General features: G+C 52.2%; 3 protein-coding genes across 4 annotated transcripts; 2 read left to right on the top strand and 1 right to left on the bottom strand.

Annotated features, from left to right (window-relative positions):
- The first annotated feature begins 5,348 nt into the window (after positions 1-5,348).
- LOC122372202 (G2/mitotic-specific cyclin-B1-like) lies at positions 5,349-19,417 on the top strand. 2 transcript variants are annotated; one of them, XM_043349114.1, is made up of 10 exons: positions 5,349-5,447; positions 5,718-5,835; positions 8,627-8,846; positions 9,665-9,930; positions 10,284-10,409; positions 14,001-14,156; positions 14,592-14,756; positions 15,996-16,207; positions 17,696-17,768; positions 18,445-19,417. In XM_043349114.1, exons 2-10 carry the CDS (start codon positions 5,731-5,733, stop codon positions 18,604-18,606), a joined length of 1,485 nt encoding a protein of 494 aa, XP_043205049.1. In that variant the 5' UTR covers positions 5,349-5,447; positions 5,718-5,730; the 3' UTR covers positions 18,607-19,417. The 2 variants fall into 2 exon arrangements, with proteins under 2 accessions (XP_043205049.1, XP_043205047.1); XM_043349112.1 differs by having other exon boundaries at positions 5,403-5,447; positions 5,711-5,835.
- A 462-nt stretch (positions 19,418-19,879) lies between these two features.
- On the top strand, positions 19,880-23,018 carry LOC122372197 (jouberin-like). Its single transcript, XM_043349105.1, has one exon. The coding sequence runs from the start codon at positions 20,219-20,221 to the stop codon at positions 22,841-22,843; it is 2,625 nt and encodes an 874-aa protein (XP_043205040.1). The 5' UTR covers positions 19,880-20,218; the 3' UTR covers positions 22,844-23,018.
- A 553-nt stretch (positions 23,019-23,571) lies between these two features.
- LOC122372203 (vegetative cell wall protein gp1-like) lies at positions 23,572-27,136 on the bottom strand. Its single transcript, XM_043349115.1, has 3 exons — positions 27,089-27,136; positions 24,518-26,535; positions 23,572-24,252 (listed from the first exon to the last, which is right to left on the bottom strand). Exons 2-3 carry the CDS (start codon positions 26,192-26,194, stop codon positions 24,220-24,222), a joined length of 1,710 nt encoding a protein of 569 aa, XP_043205050.1. The 5' UTR covers positions 26,195-26,535; positions 27,089-27,136; the 3' UTR covers positions 23,572-24,219.
- Between the last annotated feature and the right edge of the window lie 214 nt (positions 27,137-27,350).

Genomic DNA, 27,350 nt, shown 5'->3' with positions numbered 1-27,350 from the left:
GGTTCATCTTACGATACAAGGCTGCTCAAAGGTCAAGGTCACAGAAGAGTATCCCTGCTAGAGGCTATGTCACTGATTCAAGTTAGTAATAATAAATAAGACAATTTTGCAATCCGGAAGCTCTAAATGAAGGCTTAGAGGAAAATAGATGCCAGATTCGTGATCAGCAGGTACAAATCCATCATAAACGACCTTCCATGTGTCAAGGTCAACCAGAGGTCATTCGAGGTCACATGAGGTCAACATAAAAATTGACCTTTTCCGAACAAAATAGATATCATTCGACGCGGCTTGACAAGGCGAATGCGATGGTACCACTGCCGTAGCTCTAGGACCATTTTTGTCGAAGTTATTTGCGAAAAACTAAAACCACATTTCGGGGTCGTTGACCTGACCTCTGAACTCAGGTCACCAAAACTATTTTTCTGTTTTTCTCTAGGTCAAACGCTACACAACCGTGCTGTAATTTGTCTTTATCTCTAAAACTCTATTTTTAGCAGCTATTTGAAGTTTGCGTCTCTGACGTCGAAGTTTGCCGTGCAGGGGTCTAGAAAAATGGACCTTGTGACGTCATCAAGGGGGCTAGGACCAATTTTTTTACTTCAGAAGATGTCAAATTGATGGGAGAAAAGGTACTAAAAGTTTCGCCTTCCTATCCCTAAGCGTTCGGGAGCTATCGCAAATATTCGCCAGGGGGGGGGGCGAAAAACGCCCCCCGGGCCCGCGAGGGTTAAGTATGTGTTGGGCTCACAATAAAATCAAAAACTTAAAATCCTTCTTAGCGTCCTTAACCTTAGCAATGTTCAAATATACTTGTGTACACTATTGCACGCCACATCCTCTCTCTCTCTCTCTCTCTCTCTCTCTCTCTCTCTCTCTCTCTCTCTCTCTCTCTCTCTCTCTCTCTCTCTCTCTCTCTCTCTCTCTCTCTCTCTCTCTCTCTCTCTCTCTCTCTCTCTCTCTCTCTCTCTCTCTCTCTCTCTCTCTCTCTCTCTCTCTCTCTCTCTCTCCCGTCCATTGGTGGCAGTCACGTCGACACCTCGGGCCTGTGTCAAACAGCCCCGTCGCTTCACAGAACGTTCCGAAGCCCACCAATGGCGCATCGATCGTACCATAATCAGACCTTGAAGCGCCCAACGCATCGATTATATCTCGCCGCCGGGAAAGGGAAAAGTATAATTGTTTCCAACTAAGTGTTGAAAAGAGATATAAAATGGGGAAAAACTAACATGAATACACATATTCTTTTTACGAAGGAATATTAGGGACCTATCTGATCACTTTGGTGCATTTGGTACAGTTTTAGCAGCAGTTGTTTATTTAGGGCTGCATGGCGACTTTCCACCTTTCGAATAAGTGTCGACTGCTTGGCTTCTTTGCTTTCAACTAAAGTAAAATACATAGGTGTCCAATGTTCCGTCGTGGAAAAGGCTATTGCTGTTCGAACTGTTCAAACCCCTTTGAAATCATTCAAAATCCAACATAATTTCAAATGGCATTGCATGAAACAATTGGACTGCAGTTGAGCTGCTTTTGTAAATTGACTTTGAACGCTGTTGCTGGCTGTTTTGGCTGCAATGACTGAAACTGATTTAGTTGCTGTTGCCGTTCCTACAGAAATGCCCTAATGATGCCTACAGCCGACCAGTGAACCGAAGCAAGATGCTCAATTGCTCAGTATAAGACAGACCCCAATAATGCTGCAGTTCTTGATGGGTAAGTGCTGCAGTGCTTTTAAGTAGTCAAAAGAAGTTGCAAATAACAATAATGTAGGTCCCGTTCGAGCAAAGGTCAAGCCCCCTCTCAACTGCACAAAGCAGCGCTTACCTGCAGGAAACAATGGATGATTGGCGGTTCCAATTGGAGAATTGGAATCATTCAGTCGCGATTGATCATTGATGAACCGTTTGTTCATCGTCCGATTGCTCCGTTGGTATTGATCCAAACCAGGGTGCAATGATGCGCTGATTCGTCTCATAGGGGATCGCACACAACGCCAGCTGCGATTCATAAATAGCCGCTTAACATCAGATTATAGCATATTATACATTATGGATTATAACAGCATCTATAATCGCTTAATACCTACCAGACATGGCCAATTCTAGCTCTGACCAGCCCAGTTCTGCGCAGCTCCAACGCTGGTCTGACTAGCCCAGCTCTGACCGACTTACCTCTGTTTGACCACCAGCAGCCATATCTTACCGGCTCAGCTCTGATCATCACCAAACAATCCGTGCATCGACCCAGCTTTGAATGGTGGTTTTCGGGTATTGTTCTAAACAACCCTGTCCTGGCAACCACCTCAGCTCTGGCTAGCTCGAACCCTGCTCCCCTACCACCATCCGAGCTCAGACGGTCCAACTCTGACCGACTAGCTTGGACCAACCAATTCTGACAGACCAAATCTGGCCGACCAGCTCCGACCGAATAACTGACCAACCAGCACTAAACGATCAACTCTGACCGACCAAACTCTGACCGATTAGGTCTGGTCGATCAACTCTGACGGACCAACTTTGGCTGACCAACTCTGACCACCAGCTCTGACTGACAAACTCTAACCAGCTCCACCCCTGCTCGGACCCGCAGCGTTATGGCCCGGCTCGCTCGACCGGCTCCCAATTGGCCCTGTATTGTTCGCTGCCGGCGTGACAGCTGGCAATATTGGGTGTGCAGTGAGACCCCGGGGGCACTTAACACGGTGGTCAGCGGCCCCGGGGCGCCGACCGGGGTTGCAGCGTCAGGCGCTGAAACTGCTGCGGCGAGGTGCAGAGACGGCCCGGGGCAGCAGGAAGGAGTGTCCGTGTCAGCAGGGAGCCGATAGTTTTCTTCTCGTAAAGCGCATGGTGGGAACAGGGTGTCTAGGTAAAATAGAACAGAGGCCAGATATTTGTTTTATCAAGTGAAAGTAAAATACAGGCTTGAATAAATCGGCATTCGTTAAAAAATACTTAAAACCCTCGCCGGACCTATTGGATTTCTACATACGCGCCGGCCGAGGGGGGACGAGTACACCCCCCCCCCCGGCCTCGCCATTTCGCCCCTAGTGGAGCTAGAGCGTCGAGAAAAAAGAGCGTGTGCACCGTTACAAAACGCAGCGATTGATACCAAATTTTAAGGTCTCACGTCAACCGGTTACCTCTGAGGTCAGGTCAAGTGGCCAAAGGTACGTACGAGCTACGCAAAAATGGCCGCAGAGCCGAGATTTTGACAGCATCGTGTTCGACTTGCTCAGGCGCGTCGAATGGAATGCCTACTTTTTGTTTGGATGAGGACGTCAACTTGAGGTATTGACCTCGGGTCACGGTCAGGTCAGAGCCCCAGGTCACGAACTTGGTCGAAGGAGGTCATGTTGCATACATCATTCGATTTGGCAGGCCTTCCCGAGTCCATTGGTGGCTGTCCCTACTCGCTAGCTCAAGTTGATCGGGAGTTTTTTATTCAGGCCTCCCTCCAACGGGCTCTTACCTTCCCATTTACAGAAGATTGACGAAAAACTAATATGACCCTGGTGACGTCCTAAATGACGTCACGCAAGGTCAACAATGTAAAAGTGAAGCATCGAAACTTGCCAGGAGTGCACATGAAATCACGATTCCGTGTGGTTGAGATGGTTTGAAATCGTTCCCGGCGCCAAATAAGCATTTTTCATTTTTCCTCATTGACTTATAATGATGAGGTCACGTGACCGACCTGACCCCCAAGTGACCTTTAGAAAGAATCCGAGATATACAAGTTGTGAGAACTCTGATGGATACTAAGTTCTGTAAGTTTCATCTCCCTGTGAAAGCTCCTCTGGCACTGAGGGCGTTGCGAAGTTGCGACATCTGAAGACCGTGCAGAGGTTCACTTATGACGTCAAAGGTCAGTGACCTGACCTGACCTGAAAATTCGATTGATGTCAGAAGATACGGCTTGAATCATAGATTAGGTATACCAACATTCAGCTCTCCATCGCCAGCGTGTTCGGAGCTATCGCGAAAAACCCTATGGGGGGAGGCACCCCCCCCCCCCTCGGCCAGCGAGGGTTAAAGGACGGTTAGGTAGGTATTTAGACTAAGATATCTGATCAAAATTGAGTTCAATTAGTATCAATTGAAAGCTTCCGTGTTTTAAAAATTATCTTTCCGAAAATGCGTCACTTTTACCTATGTCCTACGCATATCGACTTAACATTTTTACGCTGGTGGAATTCATAAGCAGATTGGGTCTATGGCCAGAAAGGTGAAATAATCAAGTAAAGTAACTATACGAATTTCCAAGGCTAGCCTGGATCTTCTATGGATTTAAAACGTACTTCTGATGACAAGGGGCATTCTTTTCTTTTCAAGCGCTGTCGAAGCACATGAGTCAATTCTTCTCGACCTTCCATTCTTTCGCTTTGTCTGCATGCTGAGTACATTTTCATCTTTACTCCGAACGCAGTGTGGCATTCACGGTCGCAGTCTTCACAAGGCGCCCTCCTCAGAGATGATAGCGATATGACAACCCAACCCACTCGGCTTTAGACTCACTCGACATATATGCAGCTTTGTCAAACTGACTCAGGTAGTTTCTCTCTCCAGCGGGCGCGTCTTTTATTACAAACAGACCCGCAGTAACGATGCGCTCTGTCGGCTGGCTGCGAGTGAGGCAAACATCGCATTAGATGCGACCGCTTCTTTACCTTCAGAATGCAAAACAGTTGCAGTCATAATAACAGTTGAACGAGTCTCCATCATTGTTTTACCGTTGTTTTCCCCTTCCTCCTTACCATATTCCTGTCATGTCTTTCTCCCTCCCTCCCTCCCTCTCTCTCTCTCTCTCTTTCTCTCCTCTCTCTCTTCTCTCTCTCTCTCTCTCTCTCTCTCTCTCTGTCTCTCTGTCCCTCTTTCTCTCTTTCTCTCTTTCTCTCTTTCTCTCTTTCTCTCTTTCTCTCTTTCTCTCTTTCTCTCTTTCTCTCTTTCTCTCTTTCTCTCTTTCTCTCTTTCTCTCTTTCTCTCTTTCTCTCTTTATCTTTCTCTCTCTCTCTCTCTTTCCACTCACTCACTCACTCACTCACTCACTCACTCACTCACTCACTCTGCCTCTCTGATATAGGTAAATGTTATGAATCCCTCGCATATCGTTTTATAGAGGTGCTCATGTTGCTCGTATAGTAAGTATTTATACATTTACGCTAAATAATCAGTAACGATCACAAAAACGTCACCCTCGTACAGCATTGTAATCTAAAGAAAACAAATCACTCGTCTTACCGCACGTCTTATCACTTAATCGAGCTGTAACCGCGTTTAATCAGACCAAGTAAATCGGCATCTCCACCTGACCGACCCGGTAGCCTGAGGCATTATGACGTCACTTCAGGTAGCGCTCAGCTGAAGTTGAAGCCTGCGCAGGCCAGTAGTGAGCCGCGGCCGGCGCGTAGGTTTGGTGGTAGGCGGTCTGCAGACGGGTCGGCCAAAGTGAGTAACGCGATTAACTGCAGCTAAAGGCATATTAAACAGATGCACAGTTTGCACATGACTTTCGAGTTCGCATTGTTTTCATTTTTCACAGCTGTGCTCATGGTGAAAATTCACTGCAACCGTTCAGATCACCTACCTGTTCCTTTAATATATCTTAATTAAAGTTAAATCGCTAGCATTCCTCCAACTGTTTCTCTTTCACATATATGTTAACGAACTGGAGCAGTGTTAACCGTGTCTGTTCCGCCTGCCACGCCCGGGCCGCAGGCAAAAGACTGTGATGAGGGCAGAGTCCGGCCATTCCGCGAGGAAACGTATCTTGAGCAACGCCTCCGCACCAGAGATGGAGCCGGACCGCAAGCACTGCCGACTCAGCGTTGTCCTGGTCAGTACCATAATAGTAGTCGGCACTGAGATTCCGGAGCAGAGATACATGTCAGAGATAGGCGCGAGTCTTGTCATGGAGAGGGGTTTGTAGCTGATGCTAGAACAATGCACAATGGGTTACCTATTGGCTATTTGACTGCGGATTGATTGTGTATCACAAAACGTTATGTTAACCCTATTCCTGGCGGGGGGGGGGCCTCAGGAGCCCCCCCCCTGAGGTTTTTTGGTTATTTCTCCCAAACGCGTTGAGCTAGGAAGCTCAAATTTTCTGACTTTTCCTAAAAGGCTTCTACGCAACATGTCTGACAATTTTGAGTTGATTTGACCTCAGGTCAGGTCACCAGAGGCGGTTTGGTGAACCTACCTCAGAAAAGTTTGCAATCACGCCAGAGCTAGAGTTTTTGACCGATCAATTTCTTCTCTTCAGGCTTTAGTTAGGGTACCAGTATGTGTAATTTGTATATCTCGGAATTTTGATATCGGTGACCTAAGGTCAGGTCAGTTTCGCGACCTCCCCATTATAAGTCAATGGGGGAAAAATCAACTCCCTGTTTTTACCACTAAAACGGGTCGGAATGGCCCCATATACCATACATGACTTCACATACGATCAACCTTCACTACCTTGAGGTCTGTTTTGCTGTTGGGCAGCTGTGAGGTCATGTGACGTCATCAAAGGTCACCAAAGGTTTTTGGCCAATAACTCCGTACAGGAACAAGATACAGACGCGTGGATGGTCTCATTGTGTTCAGCTCGTCAAGACGCATCGAATGATATACATGATGACCTCGAGGTCACGTGACCTGAGGTCAACCTTTGACCTTGACCTTGCGAGGTCAACATATATATCATTCGATGCGGATTGACGAGAGGATCACGATGATGCCCTTAGTTTGTTCCTATCTTGACTAATTCGAAAGTTATTCGAGAAAAACTCTCTCCATATCTAGCGCCGCCATTTTGACTTTTTCGACCCCTGTGACGTCATCTTTGACCTGACCTGAAAATGACCTTTGTAAAAATTGTAGATCTTGACCGTGCGTATCCGATGCCGTTTACCGTTTGTCGCTATCTTGCTTCGTTCTCGAGATCTCAGGGGGGGGGCCGAATCGGCCCCCCCGCCAGTTTCTTGTCCCGGCGGAGCCCGCGAGGAATAGGGTTAAACCGCACACGTAAACGTTAACCCGCGCATGACTTGGGTATTCTCCGTAACGCAAGTGACTGAGGGAGGCTCTCCAGAGGGACGACGGTGAAAACAGGGCGCCTGGGGCGAATTGATCAAGGTTCGTGAAAATTACACGTGACGTTTGGCACATGGAAGGCCCATGGAGCGGGAGAAGTTCCAAATGTCACGTGACTAATATGCCCTCCGGCCCTGTTTTCACCGGCGTCCCTCCAGAGCCCCCCCCCCCCCCTCCTATCTCCGAAACTACTGGGCTGATCGTCAAAATACAGACGGCGTCTGATAGCCATAGAAAAACTGTCGAGCGAGACCTGTTTTCATTGACCTCGAGGTCACCGATGACCTCACAGGTCAGGTCAAAGTAAAAATTATCAGCATTTTTGCTTGTTCACAAATTAGGCTCTGACCGCTGGCTGACAGTCCGATCAGGCTCATTTTTGGTTTACGCACTCCTTGATATATGCCTTAGATACCCTGAAGGTACCGAACTTTTACTTCGAATTTTTTAGGTCAAGGCCGGGTCATCCTAGGTCACAAAAATTGTATATCATGTATCGGTCACGTCACCGCATGTTTTATGGCTCATTTTACTCGTTGATTTCAAAAACAATGTCGTCTGTGTCATTTTAAATTTACCGGAGGTCAGGTGACTTTCAGGTCAGAAAAGGTCAAAGTTTGAAAACAAAATAACATTTTTCAACAAAAGAGGTGCCATCAGATGCAGTTTGAGCTCAGAATCAAGATGGTGCCATTTATGTTGCTGTACGATGTCAAGAACGTACTGAAAATGGTTTTGAAAAAAAAATATATAAAAATAAACTGTTGATAATAATGCAAATAACTTGGCTATTTTTGAAGATATTGGGCTAAAGCTAGCTTGAGTAGTTAACCAGTGTGTGTTTTATCACATATTTTCCGTTTTTTTTTTTGCGAAAAATGAAAAAACTCTGAAAAAAATCAAAAATATATTTTCTGTAATTGTAAAAAAAGAATTTTCAAAATTGCGAAAATTCGAGATGGCAGTTTGATAGCTACATGTATATGTAGTCCACTCATGCAAAGAAATTGGATCTAGCTTTAAAACTGAGCTCTTGAGAGCGTTTGCCGTAATTCAATATTTTGCATCAAAATCGGCCGACATGACGTCACTCTGACGTCATTCCCGGCCAAACTATGGTAGCTAGAAAGTTGAAATTTTAACACAAGGTGTCATATTGATACCGCTGAAGGTACCGTAAGTTTCGTGTTGACCCGTCAAACGGTTAAGAAGATATTGTCGAAAAACGGGAGGGGAGCTCTGTAGAGCCCTCCCCCCCCCCCCCCCACCCCAGTCATGCGCGGGGTTAAACGTTATGTTAAGCTTCGAGCTCATGCTTATTTTCTTCAATACAAATTAAAATATTGAGCGCAATCATGAAAATTATCCCGTGCATTGCACGATAGAAGTAGGCTTGTTAGTGTAAGAGAGCTAAGTGGACTTTATGTGTGATGTGTGTTTCACAGTTTCAAGGAGTCTCGGACTGTTGTCGTTCAGTTTTCTGTCGTCAGTCACTGTGTCAAACGATGGAAGGGCTCCTCACGGTGGAACTATGTCTGTCGCCGCAGAGCCGGTCCCCGCTCAGACCGATTCAGCAGTCTCGGCGTCGCCCGAAACCGCCGCTCGTCAAGAGGTCCTCGCTGGTGGACGGGTGTGTAGAGGTGGTACCCCGCTCACGGGTGCCGGCCGGGGGTGGGGCGCGAGCCACGACCGCTGCGCAGCCCCGTCAGCCGGCCAAGATCTGTCATGGGTACGAAACGCGAGCAGCGGTCAACAGGAAACGAGCAGGTATGTAGCGAGATATAAGGAGCAATTGAGCGTGCGGCGAATGGCTGGGGCTGAGTGTCCACAGCTTGTGTATGAACTTTTGCATTCATTGCCGATCAGTTATTTTAATATGCATTTTTAAAAGAAACTAGCAGTCTGGTCGCAACAGCGTGATGAAACACGAGCAACCATGTTCAGCCTTACCAAAATCCAATCCCAGCCCCGGGCTCAGTCGGCAACGGTGAGGGGAGGCGGCGCGCGGACGGTCCGGCGACGGTTCATCAGTTTGTTTACTCCGGACCGACGTGTGCGGACGTAAGCTGGTTTCCGGCCTGGTTATCGGCCCAGGCCGTCCGTATTTGTGAGAAACGGACCGACATGTTTCCCGTCCCCCATATTGCAGAGAAGTTTTGAGAGCTCCCGTGTATTTTTCCCGAGCACGAGGTGTGTTCAACAGCGTATGTTGTCTAGCATGGTCATGTCAAACAAGGCGTCGTCATGTAAACCCAAAGCTGGTTGTTAATTAACTGAGCAATCCAGCATAGCTGAGCTGTTGAGAATTGCCAGCCACCCAGCAGTGTATTCAATTGAAAAAGCTGCAGATCAGAACACGGCATATGTATTTGCTGGACATTTAAAAACAAAGTAACAGAAAGTCGCTGAGAAAATCCCGTCAATCGTGACGGGCTCTTCAGGACGTTAGACAGCATACACTGTTAGACACACTTCGACTAAAAAGGAAAATGTCGTCTGCGCCTAAGTGTGTGCAATGCACATTTCACCCGTACGTATGCCTAATTTAGTCACCTTTTATACTGTTCGTGTGTGACTATGAACAGAGGAGGCAGCGGCCGCTGCTGAGAAAAAATCGGAGCCAGCGAGCGAAAAGCAGTCTGATCTGGCTGCTGAGGAGCGACAACTGCCTGCTAAGGATGCTAAGGAGCGACAACTGTCTGCTGAGGAGCGACAACTGTCTGCTGATGAAGCAGCACTGGCTGATGAAGCCGAGCCAGGGACCGCCCAGCCGCTCCTCCCGGCTGACCAGACGAAACCAGCGAGCGGTGTTCCCGAGACGACCAAAGCCGCCGAGGACGAGTATGTTGAGGTAAGAAATAATGCTCTTTAACGGTTTAGCAACCGGCTTGGCTTAGATGAAGTCTGGGGGGGGGGGTATGCGTATTGCGTACTCTTTTATAAGGAAGTATGCTTTAGTCTGATGTTAGGTAATTTGTAGATTGCAACATTTTATTGCGATTTATTCCAGGCCTTCGCTATGAACGATATAACGTGTACGAATTGCTCATAACTTTGGTGCTAGTTGCTACTCTCCTCACTTTTTACCTACGTGTGTGTTATGCATTCCTCTGCATAGGCCATAGATAGATGATACAGCTTTGACACGCTGCACTGAAAGGCCACTGTAGGCCACGATCCAATAATTGAACGTGTGTCCATCAGGACATCCTGCAGGAGCTGCTGGAGCAGGAGGAGCTGCAGCGTCTGGACACGGACTTTCTGGCCGGCCAGCCCTCTGTGACCGCCTCCGACAGAGCTGTGGTGGTCGACTGGCTGATTATGGTCCAGGTGAGGTCACCAGCACAGGTCAACAGGGCGTCAGAGCATAGAAGGAGTATTGATACTCTGCGTGAGACCCTGTGGGAATATTGATACCAATTCGTATAAAAGAATAATATAGAAGCTGTTAATTACAGGGAGAAGTTCCCTCATTAAAATTTCCCGCTACTTGCGAGTCTTTCACTGCTGGTTCTATTTCAAGTTGTACCCACTCAACTGAAGAAGTCACGCTCCTATTTTACCGAGGGACTAATTTCGGCTACTTTGGTCGTCGGTTTGATTGCCGCCCCTGGGCTGCGGTCCAGATCGCTCCCATGGGCGATCGATGTGGGAAGTTACCGCGGCGCGGCCCGGGCCGACTCTCGGTGGTTGGGCCGGGTCGCCCCGGGACCGGCGCAGTCGGTATCGAGCGCCTCCCGGGGCCGGGAGGCGGCGGTTTGTTGGCGCGGGTCTCGACTGTCCGTCTAATGGGTTTGTGTCGTCACATTAATACCTGGCCTCCTCCCGCTCTTCAGCCGACGCCCCGGGCTCAAATGGGAACTAGAGCCGGCACGGTTTTTGTGGCGAAGCACGCGCGGCTTGCGAGGCTTGATGGGATGGCAGGTTCTCTTGTTGCAATATTGCACACAAATAGGCGGTATATTGTGGGGCATGGTTACTACGCAGAATGGTGGGTGGTTCAGTTATTACTGAAGTTATGTTATATTCGAAAAGATAAGTTCATTTAGGGGAAGCCGGGGGAAGCCCGGCATAGTAAGCTCTTTTTCATTTTTATTACATACCATACGTGCTGTATAAAATGTTGATATCCTGCTAGCTAGCTAAGTTCATTGGCCGTGTTTTCCCAAAAATTCGGTTTCGTGGAATAAGTATAAGGTTGAGAAAATCGAGTTTTAAAAAAGTGTTGATTTTTCTGGGGTAAGCCCGGCATAGGGGTAACGCCGGCCACCTCCCCAGCGCTTTACAACGAGTTGATGAAACCATTATGTGTTTTCCAAATATTAACGGAAAGTGAAATATTAAGCTACTGATTAGCTCTGGACATCTTAGAGTTTATGTCACTACTGGTATTTTAGCTAGAGTCTACTACATATACAGAACAGGTCGATGAAAATCGTGATGCAAAATTGACAAAAAATGTGTATTTCAAAATTCCTTAAAATTTATTTTTCTTTTTACCATAATGCATCATATTGCATATCATTCGACTCGGCTGATGAAGAAGAACACAACGACACCATTTTTGAAGCTCTAGCTTCATTGTCTGTCGCGTTATCTGCAAAAACGTAGTTTGACCCTAGTTGACCTTAAGTGACATGACTGGCTTTGTCTATGATAACATGTTTATTTTCGAAATTTATCTTTGATCTAGGTGTAAACCAAACCTGCTCAGTACCTATTATCTCATGGAAAACAGTGGTTTAGTGGCATTGCTCTCGGTTGGGGGTAAGCTTGGCCACTCGCCCGGGGTTACCCCAATGTGCTAATTTTTATTTTAGAACAGCGATATTCGAAAAAAATGTCATACTTAAGCCAGCCTGCCTCGTCACCCCTTACTACAAACACTTAAACGGTCCTTACGTAACATTCGTATAAATATTAGTACTGTATGGTATAACATTAACAGTGCAACATATCTCACTTTTTAGCTAAAAACCCTTAAAATATCATTTTTGCGCTATAACTTTAACAATATGCAACTTTTGTCAGCCTTAACTTTTTTGCTGGCGTTACCTTAGCTGCCATGCTGATAGGACAAACAGTTGAGCATTTTATTGTGAATAATTTAGCCGGAAACGGGGTGGCCGGGCTTCCCCCGCGCCCGGGCTTCCCCCGGCTTCCCCTATATTGTTAACACGCGCAGTGGAAGGGTTGCGAGTACTACGCCCAGTGGAAGGGGGGGGGGCGGATGTCGCCCCCCCCTAAGATCTCAGCTCCCACTGGAGCTAGAAAGACGAAATTTGGAGGGTAGGTGGGGGCCATGACGAACTTTGTTGTGTGTGAATTTCATGACCCTAGGTCAATATCTTCAAGGTCAAATGAGGTCAAATGTGGTCAAATCTGCCATATTAGCGACTTTTTTGCGTTTACACGCCGATAACTCAAAAAGTTACCGGCCGATTTTTTAAAATCTTTCACTATACGAAAGAACAAACATTTGTGAGTATGTATGGTGAATTTCTAGATAATCCAACAATAAATATGGCAGTTAGAAGCCTGCTAAGGATAAGATGTCGCCGGCTGAAGCGGCATCGGCCGACGCGGGAAACGCGGCAATCACAATTTTGTGTTTACACACTCATAACTCAAGTTGTTACCGGCCGATTTTCAAAATTCTTTGACCATATGATTGCCCGTACATTTCTCAGTCTTCTCACCGAATTTGACGCGAATCTGATATAATCAGCGGTAAGGAGCGCGATGTAAAGACGGAACCGTCCCGCGCCGGCACAGTCTACAATTCAGGCGGCGCGTAACGGCTAACGCCGGCCGCCGCGCCGCCGCGCCGCCGCGGCGGCAGGATGTTTGACTTTACACCGCTATTACTAGAAAAGTTGTGAACCGATTTTCTTACTTTTTGCACGAGAAGATCCGCAATTCAATTCTGGACAGGTAGCCGAAATTTCACATTGATAATATGCTTGCGGCGCGAGTTATTGGCGAAAAACAGGAGGGGTGGGCGAAATCCGCCCCCCCTTCCACTGCGCGTGTTAAGCTCCTGATGATAGCGTTTGACGCTTTGAATGCTTTGTCGGAACAGCAAATTGTACCTTTAGGTTTTGATTGATCGTTGGCATGTGCATTATCTAGCAGCAAAAGCACTTAACGTTAAAAATTTAGTAACTATAAAACAAGTTCAGAATTATCTGCTAACAAAAATAATTTATATTCAGAATTCGCCACTTGATGTGCACCAAAAGGGCGATGCCGGGATCGGTAGCTCGATGCGTTCATATCTTGTTAGGCTGAGAGCGCAGAGCTGGCATAGCCCCGCTGATGCTTTTCGGAAAGCCGATGACGGGGGTCAGTTTTCCCCGGCGCACCAATCAGACCAAATATAGACCGCAACGGATATCGCGGCGCCTCCTTTATTGACCATTTCGGCGGTCTTCTTGGTCTAGGCGGCGGCCATGCATGTTGATTGGGCAGCTGACTGCCCCTCCTGACCCATATTCTAAGGCTCTAAAGGCAGCTTCTCATTCCTCGTCGACTGCTGAGGGATCAGTCACGCACGCGTCTCTTTTAGTGTCCTGGATCCCAAGAGACCGAAGACAGTTTTGAAGTTAAAGTGAACTTCCGAGATGCTTTGTAAGAAGTTTGTCCCTTGTGAATGGTTAAATATCACAAACCTTATCTACCGCCTGTTGATTGTCGGCTTTAAACTAACGAAGTGCGCTTTGAGTTTTCCAGTAATTTTGGTTTGTTGACATCCGGCTAAGCCTGCGCGGTTGAGGTGCATCGAGAAAGGTATCTGCTCTGTTTTCCAAAAGTGATATACAGCAGCCAGTTTCGTTGCGCATTACCGTTTCCGCTAATTGGACGCGGGCGTGGCACTCCTATCATTGCTTGCTGTGACGTCGAAGACACGTCTCTTCGCAGCACTACCTGCGTCTGACCGGCGGCACTCTGCACCTGGCTCTGGCGCTGCTGGACCGGGTGCTGGCTGACTTGAGCTGCCCGCTGGACAACCTGCAGCTGCTCGGAGTCGCCTGTCTCTGGCTGGCGGCCAAAATGGAGGATCCCCGCCTGCCCTCGGTGAGAAACGGCCTGATTACTAACGCACTATGGTGTGGGTGGGAGGCCACGGATGGAGCCAGGCGCTCGATGAGGTTTAGAGGAACGTGCTGCAGTAGGTTTAATAACGTAGCTGCCAGGAAGACCAGATATGAGGAAGATAGATAAAATGAAATAATGTTTGCATTTGTTCCGCCGAAATATACGTAAAGAAAACGATGTTATCTCTGATAGACCAGCTGTGTTCACGGCATGTTGCGAAGTGATCTCCACTTTTAACAGACAACCGCAATTTTTCAACCAACAAAGGCGCCTCATCTTTGGAGAGAGCCGGTCTGTTATAAAGTGTCACTCCTGTGCGGTCACGAGAGCGAGTCATCGACCGACCGAGGCGGCCCCGCAGACCGCAGAGAACAGACCGGCGCGGCGGCTGACGGCCGTCCTCGTCTGCCGCAGGCTCGCCAGCTGCTGAAGCTGACCATGGACGGGTACGCGCTCGGCAGCCTGCTGAACATGGAGCTGCTGGTGGTGCGTGTGACTGACTTCCGGCTGCTGCGCGTCCACCCGGGCGCCTTCGTCTCGCTGCAGCTGCACCGGCGACGTCTAACCGCCGGAGAGCAGGTGATTGATCGCAACCGATTGCCTCTCTGACCACCATACGTCAGCAGAACTCAGGCCCTCCCGCCTCCCCCACATTCCTGACTTTTGGACATCGGGTGAGCTTTGACATCCGACTTCCAGACCTCGAGAGACTCCGGCATCCCACATTCTGGAGCCTAGATTCACCGGGTCCTAATCAGAAAGTGCAATTAATGTACGACATATGCATCTGGCCGGATGGTATAATATATAATTTAGTGAGCCACTTCGTCTGTCGCTATGCCGTATGGTTTTTAAGGCATTTCAGCTTATCGTGATGCCTAAGTTTGGTTTTCCTTCGCTAGTGTTTGTTGACAACTTCATTGTTTTTTGTTTTCCTGGATTAAAAGTTAGTTACTTTCTTTAACTTTTTATCCTTGCGCAAACTTTACTAGATAACTTCTCCTTTGTCTCGGATAGTTCAAATATTTACATGCATGCTTCTCCTGCTGAAATTAAGTCCTGCCTTTGCACATCATCAGGCGTTTCCACTTTCTAGGTCTTATACACCCTGTTTTGTTGAAACGAAGAGCTGTTCCTTGGCTTATCTGTGTGTTTGATGTGCCTCCAGAAAGCCTTTGTTTTCCTTGAGCTAATGGCGGCTAGCAATGGGTCTGCACTAAGCCCGGATTCTCGTGTCCACCGTGTTTGGAGGTCAGACAGGTTGTGGGAGCCAGATAACGTGTTATCAGCGCAAAATATGCCTGACAAAATGGCGGCGCACCGACCATTTCTGGCGGCCCTAATTACTTTGGTTATTTTGTTTCAATTCAACTTCATCAAAGCAACGTTTTCCTAGACTTCCAAGCCTGCAGGGTCAAAGGAGCAATGTTCTCTCTCTGGCGAGAAGCGGCGAATGATTAACTTACCTTGCAACTACAAGGACCTTCTTGCTAAAATGTAAACATGGCACATTGCTTGAAGGTAGTAGGTACACAATGTCCTTACCATTGCTTATAGGTACTCGTAAATATAAGTGATGCAAAGTAAGTGTACCCGTAAGGTAATTTTCTATCGTGTAAACCTACCTGTCGCCTCTCAATTCGGCTTCTCTAAGCAGTAATCTTATGGCTTGCTTGTATGACGTAGCTTTTGCACGAGATGTCTGTGATGTCTCAAGTCCTTGAACGGCTACCTGCACGGAAAGTTTGCCTACATTCGCAATAAGACCGTCTTCTCTGAGCTTTGCCGTCAGTGGCCTTACGACCGGTCTGTCCGCAGGGTGAACGGCTCACTCACACCTGTGAGTACCTGCTGGATCTGGCCGGTTGTCGTCTGGGCGGGGTTCACCGTCCGCCCTCGCTGGTCGCCGTCGCAGTCATCCACACAGCTCTGCTGCTGCTCGGAAACGCGGCAGGGAGGCACGGAGACGTGACGGGGAGACACGGAGACGAGACGCCTCCCTGCTCGCCCGACGATCTCCTCTACCACAGGTACACCGGTATATTTGAGTAAAAGGGTCATTTTCAAAGCCTCAACGGCTCAGGTTCGACGGGTCGAGCTCACCGAGTGCGTGCATGCAGCGGTGCGTTGGCATGGGGTCGTGCGGCACAGCATCTTACAGGCGCATATACGAGAGCCATCTATTGGCAGGGGTATGAACTAAGCACTGCGGGCGCGCATTGGATAGGCGTTCGCTTGAGAAAATTGAGAAAATCGGATATTATTAGATTTTCTTATAATATTATTATTATTAGATTACTTATTATTAGATTTACTTCTAATAATCTTATTAACAATGCTCAGCTCAACGTTCAAATACCTGAAATCGGATATTGTTTGAGAGACTAGGAAAAAACTGACAGAATAATAATCGCGAAGGGGAAGTCCACTGAATACCGAACAGATTGTCAGGCAGCATACGGAGAACTTTTCGTTCAAAGTGGAATTGGCTGTGAAATTCGATGAGATGAGAACAGCGTTTTGGAAAATGCGTAAAAAAGTTGGTGTGGGGAAAGACGTTTAGTATAATAAACATCTACTCTTGCATTATAGACGGATTGGTGTACTCTGTACATTAAGCTGAACTGCAACACTTTTTGTCCATGGTTTAGCAGCTGAGAATTGTATTCTATTTGGTTTGTTTATTTTGCCGACCATTTAACGAATTGTGGATGCTAAAATACAGTTCAGGTGTCTATGAAGCGTCTTTCAATAATTGCAGGCAAATTTCGATTAACCCACGAGCCGCTGGGGGGGGGCATAAAGTTGCCCCCCCCCTTTACGTTTTGTGAAATATCTCCGAAACCTGATGAGCTACGAACGTGAAACTTGGCATAGCTTCAAATGAATACCTAGGCAATGTTTGAGGAAAGTTTGGTGGTTGTAGCACCTAAGATGACGTCACAGTGACGTCATAAAGTTTTGTCGTTTTCCGATATGGACCGTTTCTGATGACGCTGAGCATGAAACTCGACTGTAAGTGAACTAGACAGCACCTGCTGTCATCCTAAAACATCTTACTACACTTCCATCTAGTTTCTGACCAATAATCGGCTTTTTATGTTCGGTCCCATATATGTGATGTATCGTGAGGAATATGAGAGTCGCAAATCTATAATTTCACTTATGACGTCACTGTGACGTCATTTCAAATGGGATCGACACCAAATTTGGACACAACCTCGGCTAGGTATTCAGGAAGATGTGTGCAAAGTTTCGCTTCTCTATCTCCTCGCGTTGCGACGATATCGTCGCAGAAGTAAAGGGGGGGCAACTTTATGCCCCCCCCCCAGCGGCCGGCGGGTGGCGCGGAGGCCCAGCGGCCGCCGGGTTAAATAAATCTGTTCTATTTGAACACATTTTTAACAACCCACACTAAACAATGGTTATCATCGAGCCACGCCCCAGTAGTGAAAATTATGGATCGCCGTACTTTCTCCAGCGATGCGCTTGTTCATGCCTTTATCTTCCACTTCCAGGGAAGAAGACGTGTTGTCGATATCGACATTACTTCTGTTGGAGCTGCGTGACTCTCATACCTCAAAACTAAAGGTAATTAGCGGTAACTAACTAAATGAACTGAAACTGACATTGCCAGTGGCGGAGGAACACCTTCAATTAAGGGGGGGGGGCACTGCCGACTTTTGGTCCCATTTTTCCGTGCAAAGCCCATAGGGCTAATGTTAAAATGCCAAAATCAAAGGGGCACGGTGCCCCGGTGCCCCCCCCGTTCCGCTGTCTATTGACATTACTACACCATGTATCGATCGGAACGTCCATGTTGCTCGGGAAATCCCTGGGTCTAGTTACTTGAGCTATGAGCTATTGGAGATAGCTAGAGTGATAGAAGTTAAACGCTATTTAAATGGCTATAGCATATGCGCGTTAATCTTTTGATATATGGACAACACTAAATAGGTAAAGGATTCACAAACTGACAAATGCATCCTTTAACCCTAAACAAGGCTCAATTAAGTTTTAAAACTGCCGTTTAGTTTTCTGCTGTTCAACTTAGATACCTATTGTTACATATTTAATATTTTCAGCATAAACATTCAATTGACCTGTTGAAGTAAGTCTTTACAGCAGGTATGCACAATAAATAACTTAGGTTTATCTTTATAACGCCTGCATAACATTTTGATTATGTATCAAAAATCGTAGGAGCGTTGTGCTGCCGTAAATTACTCGGTTGCGTGCGTGTGTGATATGTTCGCATGTACGACAGGGAGCCCGCAACAAGTTCAGCAGCCAGTCGCGCTACCAGGGGCTGGCGCTCTGCGAACAGCTGTCCCCTGCGCACGTGCAGCGGGTGCTGCTGCGGCAGCTGGGCCGTCCGCTGCTGCCGCCCCCGCAGTCACCGGCTTCCCGTCTGTCTCAGGAGTACTGAGCTAGGTCAAAGGCTGGGTGACATGGGGAACTATAGGTCAGAGTGGGAGGAACGGCGGAGGGTGCTGGCGGCGAGTTATGTTTGTGTGTATTTTTGATATTTTATGTGTGTCCATGTGTCGCCCATCATTGCGGCATGCCTATTGCCTATTATGTAATCGATTCGTTTATCTAAAGTGAACCGCGTCTTTTTCCTGCCTTCACTATGGAGATTCAATGATCGGCAGGATCGAAGACTGAATACATTCGCTCGCGTCATTGCTTGTTTTATAGTCCTTTTATACGAATGTTTGCTTTTCATATAATTTTACCTTCATTGCAATCGAGGGCCTCATCCAAACTTATTTTTTTCACTGATGTTTTAACTTTAAATTTTGATATGGTGGCCTTTGATGAATGCCGTACCGACACACCTACCGCTCGATTTCCCGTTTGTCTCATTGAGTGCCTGACAAGGTCCTTTGGAGGGCACACGTGTGTCGTGGGAAATGCTGCAGACTTTGGTGCCGGCTGCCGGTTAGGTGGCCAGAGACCTGCAGCTCAGGATCTAATACTGTTGGACGGAGCTCGGTGCTAAATATGCTTCTCCGTCCGCCGTCGTGCATTTTCTTTCGGTAAGAGTCGAATGTTTTGCCGTCAACATGCTGCTCAGAACTGATCGTGTTCCTATTTATTACTGTTCAGTGTTCATGTTATTATTATTCGCCGTTTATGTTGGGTTATATTTCATATCATGTGTTTAATATTGCTGCATTTTTCTTTGAGGTTTGTTTTAAATGCGGTGCAAAATAAATGTTCATTCGATAACAGGAGCAGATACTTGGTGCACCATAAATATGACCACAAATATGAGCTTCAACATACATGTAAAAAGCCGGGAAACCCTTTTCCTCGATAGTCGATACCTGAACTACTGGTAAAAACGGATTTAGCCCTGCGCCGACTACCTATATGCCGCACCATTTTCTTACATTTGCATCCCCACTTACATCCGACGGGTGTGATCTAGGTACTATAGGCAGGCCAAATGAAATACTAGCCCCTTAAATCGATTAACCTATTCTTATATAATGCGCATTTTACCGGCTCAGGCTTAGCTAAAGTTCCCAATGCATGTCTCTGGTGCGTTGAGCACTAGCGAAGCCGGAGCAGATGCTAGCAGGATTCGAGTGGATGTGGTTCGAGCTACCAGCGTCCCCTGTGAGTGGTACAGGCCGCCGGCCGCGCCGTCTGGTGCCTGGTGGCCACATAGGACGGACCCAGTGCGGTGGACTGGGAGGCAGGTGCGGCCGGGCGATCGATTTCCGCTGCTAGGCAACGGCCTCTCCACACAACAAACCACCGATAGCACGGCTCCAGGAACGCCGAGCAACAGACTACGCTCGTGTTTGATGTAGACGGTGTGAGTGGGTGGGATACCGTGTTTGGGTGAGCAGGCTATGTTCGAGAGATCAGTCCGCCGAGCTAACAGTGTTCCCTAAACTTCAGAGTTCAGAGCTTACAGTGTTTCTCCCTTTTCGAGGAGTATCGCAGTGGACCATCGCCTTTGATGTTTGTGCCGCGTGCCTTATGGTTGTGATTGTGTTGAGAACAGCAAGCAGCTGAGAGTAAATATGGTCTCGGCTGGCGACAAGCAGCCCCTGACGGCGGCAGAGGGCGGCAGTCAGATGCCCGAGGGCCTGGTCGAACGGACGCGGCGCTCTCTGTCGGCGGTGCTCGGCGACAAAAAGCACAAGACGACCGGCAGAAACAGCCAGGGAAATAATGAACTGCAAGGCTGGCAGAATCCTTCGTATGAAATGACCGAAATGGAACAGAGCAAGGAGGTCGAGGTCAAGGAAGCCGATGTGGATGATGGCAATGTCGAGAGTGGGAAGAGGGTCAAGAAGACCGATCGACACGCATCAAAAGGTCGTCGAAAGGATCGCGAACGTCGTAAGAGGCCGGATGTTCTCGTTGAAGAACATGAAATGGAAGAGAGGCCAGGTAAAAGTGTCTCCGCTGATCCCGGCGCCAGTTTGAGGGTGGTCGATGAAACTGCCGCCGGTCAGGGCGATGGGCCGGCGAACCCTGGCGAGCCGCCCAGCAGACCCCCGCGTCGCCCGGGCCGCCGTGGCAGGAAGAAGGCCCATGTACCGAGCGACCAGCAGGCGGCTGAGCTGGCTGAGACGCACGGCGTTCCGCACACCGCTGAGGAGGGCGGCGGAGAGCCGGCCGCTGCGGCTGACCAGGTGCTGGGCGTGCTGGTGCACCAGGCCGACCGGCTGGACGGCGCCAGCTGGCACCTCAGCCGGCCCATGGTGCGCGTGCAGCTGGTGGACGACGCCACTGGACAGCCAGTGCGCAAGTGTGACCCGCATCGGCACGTCACCTACTTCTACGAGCCCGACGGCGTGGAGACCATCCTGCCGGCTCTGACGCAGCCGGGCACGGCAATCGGCGGCGGCCTCATCACCTGGGACGACCTGCTGCTGTTCAACGAGCCGGTCAGCCGGCTGACGGCCGACGAGCCGCGCGTCTGCCTCCTGTTCGAGCTGACCACGGCGCGGCCGGAGCTGAGCACCACCGCCTGGGCGTTCCTGCGGCTGCGCAGCGCCGCGCCCGGCGGTCGGCTCAACACGGAGCGCCGGCTGCGGCTGCAGCTGTACCGGCCGCCGGGCGACCGGGCGGCGCGCACCACACCCGCGCTGAACTGGTGGCGCTCCGGCGGCCGGCGGCACCGGCTGGCCGCCACGCTGCACGTCACCGTCAGCGCGCTGCTGCCGCCGGCTCTGGAGCCCGGTCGGCGCTCACTGTACCCCACCCAGCCGGAGGAGGCGGCCGGAGCGGCAGCCAGCCCGGAGCCGGGAGCCCGGCGGCCCAGCTCGCCGCTGCTGCCCACCTGGAGTCGGCTCAGCGGCCAGCAGTGCCGGCTGCCCAACACGCGGCGCGCCACGCTCGCTGACGACTGCGAGTCCTGTCAGACGCTGCGGTTCGACGGCAGCGGGCAGCGGCTGGCGTGCGCCGTCCAGCGGGCCGCCCAGTTCCCCGTGCTGGTGTACCAGGTGGCGAGCGGCCAGCGCTCGCACGCGCTGCTCGGCCACGCTGGTCTGGTGTACGACCTGCGCTGGGCTGACGACCGACTGGTGACCGCTTCGGCCGACTGGACCGCCCGTCTGTGGCACCTGAACGAGGCCGGCCGGTACACGGCGCTCGTGTTGCCACACCCGGGCTACGTGTACTCGGCGCTGTTCCACCTGACTGCCCCTCAGTTCCTGGTCACCGGCTGCTTCGACGGCGTGGTGCGACTCTGGGAGAGCGGAGTGCGGGACGCGCCCGGCGCCGAGCCGCGGCTCGCGGACGAGCTGGTCGCCGGAGAGACGCCCGTCAACAGCCTCTGCTGCTCGGCGGACGGTCGTCGTCTGTACGCCGGTGACGCTCGCGGTCGGCTGAGCGTCTGGTCGTGGCGCGAGGTCGGCGGCCGACCTCAGGTGACCCTGGAGCGTCGACTGGCCCCGGAGGAGGTCGGAGGCGCGCCAATCGATCACCTGGAGCTGCACCCGGCCGGCCGGCGGCTGCTGGTGCAGGCGCGCCGCGGTGTGATCGCCGTGCTCGACACGGACCATCTGGTAACGCTGCGCACGCTCGGGGGACACCTGCACAGCCGGACGCTGGTGCGCGGAGCGGTGACCCCGTGCGGCACCTACTACCTGTGCGGGGCGGAGGACGGGTGCCTGCACGTCTGGGCGCTCGATTCGGGTGAGCGGTGCGCCACCTACACGGCGCTGGGCGGGACGCGACCCGTGGTAGGGGTCCACTTTCACCCGTGGGAGCACATGACGGCCGTGGCGTCGCACCGCGACCCGCGCGTCACCGTCCAGCTGATACAGCACGAACGGCAGGCCGATGGGGAGCAGCTGGGCCTGTCGCTGCTGCCGCGAGCCATCCAGCCGGCACCCACTGACGACTTCACAGCGCCGCCGCTGACCCCACCACCGGCCCGTGACGAGCCTCCCGAGGACGAGCACGAGAACCGCCGCTTCCAGGCCATCCTGGACCGTCTGGACTCTGTGATCGAGGTGGCGCGCGGCGGCCCGGCCGGTGGACGGCTCTCGGAGACAGTGCTGAGCGCACCTGCCGGCCTGGCGACGAGCGAGGGTGACGGGGAGCTGCCGGCGGTCCACCGGTCCCGCCACCGGCGCCGACGCAGGGAGCAGAAACAGAGGGACGCTCTGAGCCGTACCGACCCGGGAGTGTGACCGCCCGACCTGACCTCGGGGGGGGGGGGGGGAGTGTGCAGGAATAGAATTGCCGTATTGATGGGGGTGCGCGCCGAGATCTGTTAACAAACTGGGCCATGTTGTGTTTGTGATGTTTGTTGGAGCTTCCTTGGGCAATCATTTGAGATACGCCAGTACACTTGTCATTGTGTTAGTGCGTGTTTTTTGGTCGTTCTTCGATACACTGAAGAAAAGTGATCGTCTAGTACTGATTGACGACAATCCGCTACACGATAACCACAGCGTCGTTATCTCCGATAGTAACACGGCTACGGAGGGCCACGCAGTGCATCATGGTCAGAGCCACTCTCAGACTGACTGATGAAACATCCAGAGCCTGCACTGATTACGAACTGACACTAGCGTAGCGGCGCGATAACGGCGTTCTGCCTCGATAGCCACGTCACGAAGGAAAGGACTTTGTGTCGCGTAGGTCAAACTGTCTGGGTCACTGGTGATGAATGTCTCATGGGTTCGGTTCTAGCATGTGACGTCTGTAGACGTGTGTGGCTCCTATTTAGTCAGTTCGTGTTCTCATATTTGGAAACCGAACGGGGCGCGCCCCCGCTTTAAGTGGGCCCACTTTAACTTAGTCAAGTTAAATACTTTAAGTTAAGAGTTCACTTAAGTGGCAGTTCTGCGATATTCTTGCAGCGCGGATACTGCGTATCTGGTGTGCGACTGATGGCCGTGGCCGAGAGGCAGCATCACACTTTACGATATATTGCATAAATGTGGCGGTAGCCAGGCATTTATCATAGGGACGAATCCCCGCACACAACATACCTAGACATACATTAACATGCATGTTACGGATACATACAAAATATACGTAGGTACAAAACAGGACCTTGGGCCGGCGGGCGCAGATTAGGCAGCCTCTCTGGCCACATTGCACCACGAATACCAACAGCCGCGGGCCGCGCTCGGGGCGCCGCGGCGGCGGACCGGCCAGCTCCGGCCGGCTGAGCAACAACGCGCGATGGGAGCGCGTAGTGAGTGACGGCGCGCAGCGAGGGCGGCGCCGGGCGGGGTAGCGCGGACGGGAGGGCTGGAGACAGTGCCGATGCCGGGTCCAGCGCTCCAGGACGTGCGCGCCCACCTCGGAAAGACTTACACGTTTTTTATCATCACAGCACTCAAGTTTCCGGCGCCGCCCCTGGCGCTGGAGAGCGCCGGGCGGGCCGGGAAGCGCGCGTCCGCACCACGCCATACATCACAGAGTCCATGAACACAATACACATTAGCTAGAGCCCGGGGTAGGCGGCTGGCGCGCGGCGGGCGGAGCGCCACCGCCGCGCAGGGGCCGGGGCCGGGGCCGCGGGGCGAGCCGGCGGCGGCGGTCGGCCGATCGGCTAGAAATGGAGAGCGTCCGAGCGGTCCGAGTCCTGCCGGTGGAGGGGGCCCGGTCAGCCGCAGCCAATCAGACCCACACTCGGCCGACAGACAGACAGACACAGCCACAGACACAACTGACCACCGCAAGTGAGCTAAATCTGAAGCAATAAGTAACTGGAACGGTCTGGCTGCCAGCCCATGATTACCATGTCCCCCAAAACACCCCTATAAAAATATTAATGATCCCTAGTGTGTTCCCCGCGCAATGAGTCGCGATTCGGCCGGCCGCGGCGCTCAGCCGGCGGCGGGACTCACCTGACGGTGCCGTTTGTGCTTGTGCTTGTGCTTGGGCGCCGAGGTGTGCAGCGAGGCCACCAGACTGCCCGGGTCCGACTCGGAGCTCTCGCGGCGACGTTTCGCCTTGGGCGCCTCGGCCGGCGTCACCTGGCCCTTGCCGATGCGGATCTTGAGCGAGTTGCCCGGGCTGGAGAGCGGACTGCTCTCACGCCGGATGGTCAACTTGGGAATGAACGTGTCCGCCGCCGCCGCCGACTCCGTGCCCTCCAGCTTGTCTTTGGAAATGGTTATCTTCAGCTTGGGCTCCTCACGATCACGGTGCTTGTCCTTCTTCTTCTCCTTATGCTCCTTGTGTTTCTTCTCCTTCTTGTGCTTATGCTCCTTATGCTCTTTGTGCTCCTTCTTTTTCTTCTTTTTCTCCTTGTGCTTGTGGCGGTCCTCGCGGCCCGCCTCTCCCAGCAGAGAACTCGTCGAGATCGGAGCATTCATCAGAGAGGGCGGCGCCGACGGCACCTTCGCCAGCGCCACGTCCTCCGACGGAGCCGTCTTGAACGGCACGGCCGCCTGAGCCGCAGACACGGGCGCCACCGGGGCCGGCGGCGGCGGCGGGGGAGGCGGCAGCGACGGAGCGGGAGCGACCAGCTCAAAGTCACTGTCGTGGCTGCTGATGGAGTTGGAGCGCGGCTCGCCGGGCAGCGGGCCGCCGCCGCGCGGCAGACGGATGCTCCCCGTAGTGCCGCCCTTCAGAGGGCTAAACATGGGGATGTCGTCCACTTTGGGCAGCACCAGCTCCGGATCGGTGGGCGGACCGCGCGAGGGCCGCGTCGCCGGCGGACTGAAGATGGAGCCGCCACCACTGCCGTTCGTGGGCAGCTTCAGAGGCGAGAGCGGCTTCGGTCGCGACTTGGACTCGGCAGGTGGGGCGCGCGGAGGCGCCGGCGCCGCGGCCGGTGGCGGGGGCGGCACCACGGGCGGCGGAGTCTTGTGCTCTACCTTTATAGGCGGCGGCGCCGGAGCCGGCGGAGGCGGCGGCGGTGGGGCGGGAGGAGACGATTCGGTGAAGAACAGCGGAGACAACTTCTTCTCCATCTTTGGCACAATGCTGGCAAGCGACGGCTCGGGCTCTGACGGCGGCAGCGCGTCGGCAAGGTCCGGTGAGGTAGTGCTGAACAGCGGCGATCGCAGCGGACTAATGATCGGCGTCGGCATGAACTCGTCCTTGATCTGCGCCAGAGCCAGGCTGGCCGAGAGCGGGTCCCGGACCGGCGGCGGCGGAGGCGCCGTCGGCAGAGACACGCCGTTCGGCTGGTCAAGCCGCAGCGGCGACCGCTTCTCCTGCTTGGTGGGCACCGAGGACGAGACGGGAGGCGGCGGCGGTGGCGGCGGCCGCTCCACTTTGGGCGCCTTGCTGGAGGAGGGCGGCGGCGCGCCGGAGCCGGCGGCCGCGGACGGCGCCGACCGCCGGTGATGGCCCGACTTGTGGGCCGAGTCACCGTCAGTCCTGTGCCGCTGCGACGACGGGTGACGCGCCCCGTGACTGCCCGACAGCTCCTGGCCACTCCGCGAGTGCGGCGGCTTGTCGGCGGTGGCGGCGGCCGACGGCGGCGCGGACGGGTGCGGCCGCGCGTGGCCGGGGTGCGGCCGAGAGTGCGACTGCCGCGGCGGCTCGGCGCCGCGCTGCGCCGGGTGCTCCATGCTATTCAGCAGACTGTGCCGAGCGTCCACGTCCTTCAGCAAGTCGCGCACGTCACTGACACTGCTCGGTTTGTGCAGTGCGTCCTGGCGCGGCTTGTGCGAGTCGCCAGAGGCACCCGGCTCCTGCTTCAGCGGCGGCCGGGGCGCTGGTCTCCGGTCGCGCTCGCTGTCACGCTTCTTGTCGACCTTGAAGTGCTCGCGCTCCTTCTTGTCGCGGTAGGCGCGCGCTGCCAGCTTGTGCGAGTCGGGCCGCTGTCCAGAGGAAGAGCCACTCGACGAGTGCGACGGAGGCAGCGGCGGCTGGTGCGCCGTCCGCGACGATCCGCCGTGCTCCGGAGCACCTGGGCGGGAACGAGACAGTTACACAGCTGGAGCAACACAAACCTGCGAGTGCACATGCGCAGCACAAGCCGCATAGCCTGGTAACTTATCTTTTTCAGGGTACACTAGGCGATAGGTTACTTTTTTCGTAGCTACATTTTTCAGGGTACACTGAGTGATGGGTAAGTTTTTTGGCAGCTGATTATTTTCGGGGTGCACCGGGTCAAAGGCAAGTTTTTTTCAGTGGTCGGTAAAAGACCTACACAAAAAAATTACAAAACATCACAAAAAGTAAATAAATAAAAGCTCACTGTAAAAAAAAAAGAGAAGAGATAAGAGGCGAAAAGAGTCAGGTGAAAGAACATGAAGAGGATCGAAGAGGAGAGGAGAAAAGGTTAGAGGATAAACCATCAAGAGGGGTGGGTGAAAGCGGCTGAAGAATTGAGGTGATTAACAGAGAAGAAGGGATGGGAGAAGCAAGTATAATTGAAGAGAGAAGAGCGAGACGATCTAGACAGATATAGGCAGAACTGCTGAGACGGATAGCTGATACTGTGACTGTCGGGCACTGACCGGTGGGTCTGGCGGCGGCGGCCGGTGGAGCGGCGGCGGATGCCGAGGCCCCGGACGGCGGCGGCGGCGGCCCCGCCAGCAGCGGCGCCGACGGTCCCGCTCCAGCCGCCGCCGGCGCGCTGCCGGAGCTCGCCGCGGACGGCGGCGCCGGCTGGCGCGGACGGGACGCCTCGTTCCGCTGCCGCTTCATCTGCTCCGCCTCCTGGAGACACACAAACGGGCACAGAGGTGTGACGATCGGTGCGCGCTACCTAACCCCTCC

This window comes from Amphibalanus amphitrite, unplaced genomic scaffold (assembly GCF_019059575.1).
Source record: "Amphibalanus amphitrite isolate SeventyFive unplaced genomic scaffold, NRLGWU_Aamphi_draft 001329F_arrow, whole genome shotgun sequence".
In the NCBI taxonomy this organism is placed as follows: domain Eukaryota; kingdom Metazoa; phylum Arthropoda; class Thecostraca; order Balanomorpha; family Balanidae; genus Amphibalanus; species Amphibalanus amphitrite.
This window is presented reverse-complemented; position numbering and strand designations above follow the sequence as displayed.